The sequence below is a fragment of the Columba livia genome, chromosome 6 (assembly GCF_036013475.1).
Source record: "Columba livia isolate bColLiv1 breed racing homer chromosome 6, bColLiv1.pat.W.v2, whole genome shotgun sequence".
Lineage (NCBI taxonomy): Eukaryota > Metazoa > Chordata > Aves > Columbiformes > Columbidae > Columba > Columba livia.
The window spans coordinates 16278058-16286721 of NC_088607.1; the positions used below are offsets into that span (position 1 = coordinate 16278058).

Sequence of the window (8664 nt, forward strand, 5' to 3'; positions counted from 1 at the left end):
TTCATCCTCAGGATGGTCCTGTTAGACTGCTACTAAATTATGCAGCTGACTAAGGCTTATTCAGCTCACACTGGCCTGTGAACTAGCTTAAGCTGCTCTAAAACAGTTATGGCCATATTATTTAAAGCAAATAATGATCCATGCTACAATAATATTATACTACCAGTATATCACAAGGAGACCATCAGTTCATTTTGCTGAGGGCATTCAAACTGATGTAAATTAACTCCCAGGAATTTCAGAAACTCTTCAGAATTCAGAAACTACATATATCTTTTGGGTCCACTCCCTGCAGAAATCTGTGACTGTTCAACCAAAAGTCTTTTTTCAGCCTTTCTTATTACTCAGGCTGTTCTCTACTTTGGCAATAGGAAAATTCTGTAACAACAATCTTCAGGCTTAGGAGTTTGTATCAATGTTAATTGATACAAACCATTGAAATCTGTACATTTCTATTGCTCACAAAGATTGTATAAACTATGCTTCATTTGCTTTTTAATCAAAGTATTAGTGCTGACATTTTTAGTTGTAGAAAAAAAAGGGTTGACATAAATGGTCTTATACTTCACTGCTATTCTAGATTCTAAACTGACCTACATTTCTTGGGAATTTTCAGTTTTAATGTCCTGTAAATTATACTAGACATTTTATTCTATTAAAAAATATGAAAGTGATGTCTCAGCTTAATTGATATTAAAGATACACTCCCTTTCTTCACAATGAATGTATCTGAACTTCTGAGAGATGGTTGGGTCATGCAAGTTAGTCACAAAGCCCAGTTTCATATCAGTCTGTTGTCCATCACATCTGATGTGGGCTATAAAATGTTCTTGACTGTCTTTTCTTTGTTGTTTTCAGTTGCTGGATGGCATGGGAGCCTAGTCTTGGTGCTTTTTATGGCCCAGTAGCGTTCATTGTGCTAGTCACCTGTGTTTACTTTCTCTGCACGTATGTACAACTGAAGCGCCATCCTGAACGCAAGTATGAGTTAAAGGAAAAGACAGAAGATCCACAGAGAATGCCAAGTACTGAGGTGGGGCATGGTCATATTACAGACTCTGTGTCCGTTCCCCAAGCAACCTGCTCCATGATTTCTTCTTCCTTATTGGAAAATGAGCATTCATTTAAGGCTCAGCTGCGAGCTGCAGCATTCACTTTGTTCCTGTTTACTGCCACTTGGACCTTTGGAGCCCTTGCAGTATCTCAAGGTCATTTCTTGGATATGATATTTAGCTGTCTTTACGGAGCCTTCTGTGTGACCTTGGGGCTTTTCATCCTGATCCATCACTGTGCAAAACGAGATGATGTGTGGCATTGCTGGTGGTCCTGTTGCCCATCTAGAAGAAACACCTATTCTGTTCAGGTTAATGTGCGCCCTAAGGTTAATGTTAACGGTGACACTCAAGTTCATGCACCTTGTCTCCAGGAATCGCCATGTCCTAACAAAACAGCTGCGTTCAATCACCCAGCAGCTAGCCACTGCAAACTTACTAACCTACAAGCCGTTCAAAATCACGTTAACTGCCTTTCGCCTGTGACACCATGTTGTGCAAAAATGCACTGTGATCAGCTACTCGATGATGAAGCTCACATTCATGTCCACAACGAGGGAACCTTCAGACCCAATATGCACATCCATAGATGTCTGAAAAGCAGAACTAAGCCACGTTATTTCAGTCGGCATAGGTCTGCAGGTGAAAGAGAATATGCCTATCACATTCCTTCAAGTATCGATGGCAGTATCCACAGCTCCCATACAGACAGTCCCCACAGTACGCATGACAGCCAGTCAGGTCACAGACGGGCCTGCTGTTCGAAAAGCGATCCATATCCTACTGTCAACCAGCCTGAAAGTAGCGACGCAAGTACTGTAATATATAGTTGTGCTAAAATGCCAGAAAGTGACACTGTGCACCATCCAGCTCATTTTGAAATGCACCCACGGACACAGTCATTGCCATTTAATACGACGAATCACAATGGAATTCTCAAGGGAAATGTGCATGAAGCCATGATATACAGCTCAGATAGTACAGGAAACATCAAAACTGGTCCTTGGAAAAATGAAACTACTGTGTAGTTCATGGGCCATCACAATGTGTTTTTCTCCCCCTAAACCATTGTTATCTTTGTTTTTATTCCAAACTAAGTAAGGTGACATATTTGTGTAGCTCATCAGTAAATAGTACAGCTTTTCCACATTTATTTCCATTTTCTTATTGAGTCTAAAAGAGAGAGATATTGACAGTTTTAAAGTGAAGTTATTTTTAAAAGAAAGTTATAAAATTATTCTGAAAGATAATTAGAAAATGAAGTCTAGACAATTGAATATGAGAGGCAATATCCTTTTGTTACACAGTGCAACATTTTTTTAGAATTACATCATTTTCACTTTTCTGTAGTAAATTCAGACACTTTATAAACATATCAGCATCTTAAACTTTTACTTATTTATTTTTGTAGCAAAATATTACTGTGCCATGAATTTTAATCAAAAGTGACTATGATAGAAATTATAAACAGGATTTTATAAAATTAGAGCTTTTTAGATCTACAAAAGTGATACTGCCTCTAAAGATCTTCTGTAGCATATGGCCTGTAAAATCGTGTAATGTACAGTCTCTGTTTCGTCCATTTTCTTGTTGGAGAGAAGTGCTAGGTAATGTCTCTGTTACATCTATGGTGCTGTATTGGTTGTATTTTGCATGACATACGTCAGGGTATACCATTTGCTGTTTTCTAGTGCTACATGTGCTAAAAAAAAAAAAAAAAAAAAAAAAAAAAGAAAAAAAAGTGTTGTACAAGGCTGTGAAAAACCCTATTGATATAATCTAGAGCATTAGAAATCTACAGAAAAAAATCACTCTGCACTAGTTTAAGTGGCACAATCCTTTGTATAAGGTTATATGATAGCTTTGATAAGGGTCCACTCTAATGTCTTTACAGAGCATGCACTACTCATTGTATGTCACACTATGCGGTGTAATAGCAATTGTCTTAAGTTTTACACTTCTTTGTAAAGTATGCCTTTTGAACAAATCTGTAAGCTGTTTCACAATAATCTTTCAACATCTGTTAAGGTAGAGCAGTTTTATCATTAACTCTTTGAGGACTACAGTTATTTTCTTAAAATAGATTATTCTAGTTCAGAGATACTGTATATATGATGATGTCTATTTAGTTACATGATCAGTGTAGTCCAGAGTTGCCAGGAAAGAAGAAAGTTCAGTCGTTTTCCAAAAATACACCTTCTTAGAGTCCATCTGTTAATTTCACCACTTGTTTTCTGAAAACACATTTTGTCCCCTAGCGAATTTCAGATTGTCTTCATCCTTTAATGCAAATTTAACCTTCAGAGAAGTCCTTTATGTTCATGATTTCTGCTGAATTGAAGGGCATTCCAGGGTCAGTACCATTCTCTATTAACAAAGCTCTTGGCAAGAAATTTTTTCATGTTTCCATGAACATCTGGACACAAAGCATCTACTCACAGTACAGAACTGAATCATAATTATCCCAATATGAACTAAAACTGCTTTTTTTCATCATGGGAAGGGTGCAGAATAATAATGGATCACAGAAAATTAATAGGAGTGTAGAGCTGAGAGAAAAATGTCTACAGTGAAAAGTGCATCCATAAATAAGAGAAAAAGCACAATTCTGTATGGCCACATGTGAGAAAGTTTGCTGTCATGTTTTAACACGGGCTTATGTAATTGCTACATTTCTGCAGAGAGGAAATAGAAAATTCCCTGAAGAGATCATCAGTCTGCAATTCTCTGTGTATATGTTGCAGAAATTTTAGCATACTTCAACCCATTGTTTTTCTGTTATTAGCAGTTTATTATTCTTTAGCTTTTCTTTTAATATGTAGGAATACATTTCCTAATAGTGTACATAAAAATGAAAATTGTGATTGTTAGAATGTTATAAAAACATGTTAGTCAGATGAATGTGTTCTGCAGTGTTGCAGGTGGGAATTAGTACTCAAAGGGTTAATGCTCAGTATCTGAGTGCAAGAAATCTTGTTTTTCTGTATTTTTGTAAATTTGAAATATATATTGTAAACTCCAGCAGTGCAATGTATCCATCTCAGATTGTGTATTTTTTAAAGGTGAGCAAGAAGAATGCACTAGGTGGTTGTCAAGTTTTAAGCCAATATACTACAGTTTCATGACTGCTTCTTTAGCTAATACAAAAAAAGAAATGCCTGAGCTTTATTATGTATATGCTGTATATGCTTGAACTGTCTCTAAAATACAGTATTTTTCTTTGTTTGCATAATGAAATATTTTTTGTTTAATCATTATTTTCTTTTAATATTACTTTTACTCATTCCATATAGACAGTGAGACCTAAACAAGCATAGACATAATGTAAAATGCTACTTCTCTGTGTCTCAGCACTACATATATGTATATTCTGTAATAGCAAAACCCTAGGAGGTCTGTAGACCATTATGCAAAATATTCCACACACAGAGCCAAGTGAAATACTTACTCTGCAAGAACCCACTCGGTGAGCTGCTTTATTCAACTTGTGTTTTAATCACCTCTGTTATTTTGTCTGAGAGGCTAGTTCCATCTTCATAACGGCTTACAAAGAAGTAAATAGGTGCTGCATTCCACAGAATATCTTATGTGATAAAAATCTCTGGAATTTAAACGTAAAATATTAAAACACTTTTCTTATTGTGTTGAAAAGATAATTTAGTGAATATTTCTGGGCTAATTTGGAAAAGATGTGTTATGCAATAATCTGTTTGCATATTATTTTTTCAGAAAATATACAGTATAACTACACAGTAGGAGAACATGATATTAAATAAATATAAAAATGTTTTGTAACATCAAATTGACCAAAATGCTTTTTGTGCTTTTGACTTTTTTTTTCCTTGAGATAAATGAAATAATTTAAATGCTTTGGGAGTCTGGCTTTGTTTTATTTTGGGGTTTTGGTGAATTATATTAATAGTCAGTGAACCATTACTAGTTTATCTGATATTTTTTTTCTATAAAAATAAAGTCAATGAAATAACTGCAGTATAAAATATACATTGTCCTAGTAAATTCCTCACAGAATATCCATGTAACATGCTTCAAAGTCAGTGTTAGTTTTGGTGACTCATTGATGACATAAAAATGGCTGAACAGATTTTTACTCTTCACTTTGTCTGAGATCAAGCAAAATAAATTTTATCCAAAGTTATTTTTTGGAGAATGATGCAATCAACAGAAATCTGAAGGGTTGTTATTACAGTACTACCAGGATAAAAATACGTTCTGATGCTGTAGTGTTCTTCTCTGCATATAGAAATTCCAGTTCTCACGATCAAATTACAGATCATCTAAGTGATTCCATTTTAAGTCACATAGACTGTTTACAAGAAGAATTCCTACCCAGAGTTTTGGTGTTAAAATAAAGCAAACCTTTTTAGCACTTTATGCCTGATCATATATGCAATTCCCAAGGACCCTGTTGGTTGTGTCTGCGCTAATATGACTGAGCAGCCTCAGTCAGTGGCCATAAACACATGTTCTCCCTTCAACACACAGCTGCCTGCCAGCTACCCTGTGGGCACCCTATCTGGACGTTAACCCACCAAGGGAGCCTTCGGTGTGGCTCCGAAGCATTCTTTCTGTCTAAACCAAAGGCAAAGTATGTGCTTAAAGCAAAGTCAAGGCCACCTTTGATAGACAACACAGGCAAACAGGCAACCTCCACTCAAACACTGAGAGCTGAAGGTGGGTAAACCTAATGGAAGTGGCTTTAAGCAGTGTAACTCCTCCTCCCTCCAGCTCCCTACCAAAACTACCTGCCTAGTAGATCTGCTGCCTACAGACATCTGCCAAATCCAGGCAAAATTAGCTTACCTAAAATTCCTGGTTAGCTGAAATGAGAGTGACACAGAACAACAAAGTTAAATGACCAGAAATGTCCAAGTTGGAAAAGACTTTTTTGGATGCTCTGTCACAGAGCTGCTTCATCCTGTGCTGGAACATGTGTCTAAGCATCCTGGATGCCCTGAAAATCTGAAATGGATCTTGGGAAGACACAGTTTACAAAGCTGACTGTGACTACAGGTTCCTCTGTAAATCATATGCCTTTTTACAATGAAGAGATGTTTGACACAGGGCGGTTGTCCACCTGACTATTTAAAAAAAAAAAAAAAGCAGTCATCAGGATCAGGCCAGTAACCTGTTTAACATAGAATCTTCTTTGCATGGACACAGAGAAAAGGAAGGTGGGTATGGTTCTCTGTAAAGGAGATCTCCTGTACTCTCACTGAGTTTTTGTTGCCTATGACAAGAAATGTCAGGCTGATTAAGGCATTAGCAGCTCAGCAGTTTCCTCTCCAGAACATGAATTCAAGTTCCTGTACCAGTATCCTCCAGTTAAGAAAGAACCTGTAGGAGACAGCTGTTTCAATCAGGAGCCATCAGCTGGGTTTAAAGGCTGACTGCCTGGCTTCAGTCAAGCAATTTCAGTAGTAACATGATTATCTAGGCAGTTCACTCTACAGGGAGGGCAGGTTTTTGGTTTGGTTGTTTGCTTTCTTTTGCTGTGCCCAGCTGACCTTTTTTTAATTAGCAATGGAATTGCTAAGAAAGCTTATTCTACAAATTGCCTTGACTATGTAAACCATGGCTTTTTGTTCCCTGTTAATAGGTCTGTGAAGGTGCAAGTGAATCCCTATTGCCTTATCCTGCCAGTCTGTTACTTATGTTTTTCAGGAGGAAACAAGCAAGCATCACTGAACTCAGGACAGTATTATAGGGCTCACTTCTCTGCAAAGCAGGTTGAAATTTGGTTTGCACGCTCTATAAGAGTTCAACCTCAGACAATATCCTGCCTTAATGTTATGCAGTTGGCCACGCCAGAGAGGTAAGGGTTTTTTGTTAACATGGTGTCTGTATACCCCATAGGTGTTACTGTCTTTTTACATGTTGATCTGTTTGAATTCTGTAGTGCCTTGCAGTCTGAACAATAAAATGACTGACTGTTTCCATCAGCCTGTCATTCTGCTCCAGCTGTTCCCCTTAACCTGCAGTACACTGTCGAGTGAGATTGTCCAGCATAGTCTGTGCTTTCATTTGTTTCTTTATTTGTTTCCCAGGTAGCCAATAACACCTGAGGAAGGCAGCAAAAGGATTTTATTTTGAGGTTAGGGGGAAACTGTGGGGGAAGATGAGGTGATGAAACTTCATGAGGTTTACATATTATTCATATTCTTCTTACAGTACTTTCTTTTGTTAGCCCATTTGTTACTGAGCTGTAAGCACTTACAGTCACTTATTCCCTGATTCTTTCCATTGTAAGACCTTGTTCTCTACTAATTAGAACATAGCCGTAAGTTAACCATTTAACTTGATTTATACCCTCAGCAGTTACTGCCCTTGGGTGATTTTAAATAGTTCAGCCAAAATGGCTGCAATATTATCAGCAAAGAAGCTTGAGGAAAGTGTGTTTGTCCACAATAACAGCTTTCATTAATTATTTTTTTTTAAATAGTTCTCTCTTCAGGGCCCTGTATTTGAAAAATTGGGAAGGATGGCTATTCTAAGAAGGGATAAGGGCACTTTTTGCTGTTTCTAGAAAGTAAGCAGTTCAGTACAGATGCCAATTTTAGCCACTAAATATATCCCACTACACTACTGTGAAAAGTCTCCCCTCTTCTTAGGACATGTGTGCCTTGACTGGGCCTACCCTCAGACTGCTGCAGTCTATAGGGGCTCTAAAGGACATGACCTACAAATTATTGACTTTAACTGCCCTTAGCTAGGGTTGAGACCACATCTGGAATATTGTGTCCAGCTCTGGGCCCCTCAGTTCAAGAAGGACAGGGAACTCCTGGAGAGAGTCCAGCGCAGGGCAACGAAGATGATGAAGGGAGTGGAGCATCTCCCTTATGAGGAAAGGCTGAGGGAGCCGGGGCTCTTTAGCTTGGAGAAGAGGAGACTGAGGGGTAACCTCATTAATGTTTACAAATATATGAAGGGCAAGTGTCACGAGGATGGAGCCAGGCTCTTCTCGGTGACAACCAATGATAGGGCAAGGGGTAATGGGTACAAACAGGAACACAAAAGGTTCCACTTAAATTTGAGAAGAAAATTCTTCTCAGTGAGGGTAACAGAACACTGGAACAGGCTGCCCAGGGAGGTTGTGGAGTCTCCTGCTCTGGAGACATTCAAAACCTGCCTGGACGCCTTCCTGTGTAACCTCATCTAGGTGTTCCTGCTCCGGCAGGGGGATTGGACTAGGAGATCTTTCGAGGTCCCTTCCAATCCTTAACATTCTGTGATTCTGTGTGAGTGCGTGCTGCTTTCTAACGCCTAGGCTTTGATTCTGCATATTTAGTGTTCTTTAAATGTGTGATCAATTAATCCAGTCATTTGACTGTAAGCCTTCTTTTCCATATTTTTTCTAGAACTTTTAAAGAAAGCCTTTTCAGAAGAATTTTGAGGTCAAAGCCTTCTAACAACACAGAACCCGGTTTTCTGTTCTTCCCTGTGTTGAGTGCTAGAAAGAAAGAGGTGGCTTGAGAGAATTTCCCTGGAGATTCTCCTTATTTGAGGTTATTTTCCAAAGTATTTAAGTGTTGTCATCACTATGAAGATGTAGGAGCATTAGGAGAAGGAGCAGACTGAACTCAAGAAGTCCTTC

The 8664-nt window shown here is 38.1% G+C and overlaps 1 protein-coding gene across 4 annotated transcripts in view; it reads left to right on the forward strand.

Moving 5' to 3' along the window:
* Nucleotides 1-7012, forward strand: part of LOC102095037 (adhesion G protein-coupled receptor A3) — a 274552-nt gene extending 267540 nt beyond the window's left edge. For all 4 annotated transcript variants that reach the window (XM_065067261.1, XM_065067262.1, XM_065067263.1 and 1 more), the window contains one exon: nucleotides 859-7012. In XM_065067261.1, the coding sequence (XP_064923333.1) occupies nucleotides 859-2080 (1222 nt within the window). In that variant the 3' untranslated portion in view covers nucleotides 2081-7012. The remainder of the gene's footprint in view (nucleotides 1-858) is intronic.
* The last annotated feature ends 1652 nt before the right edge of the window (nucleotides 7013-8664 follow it).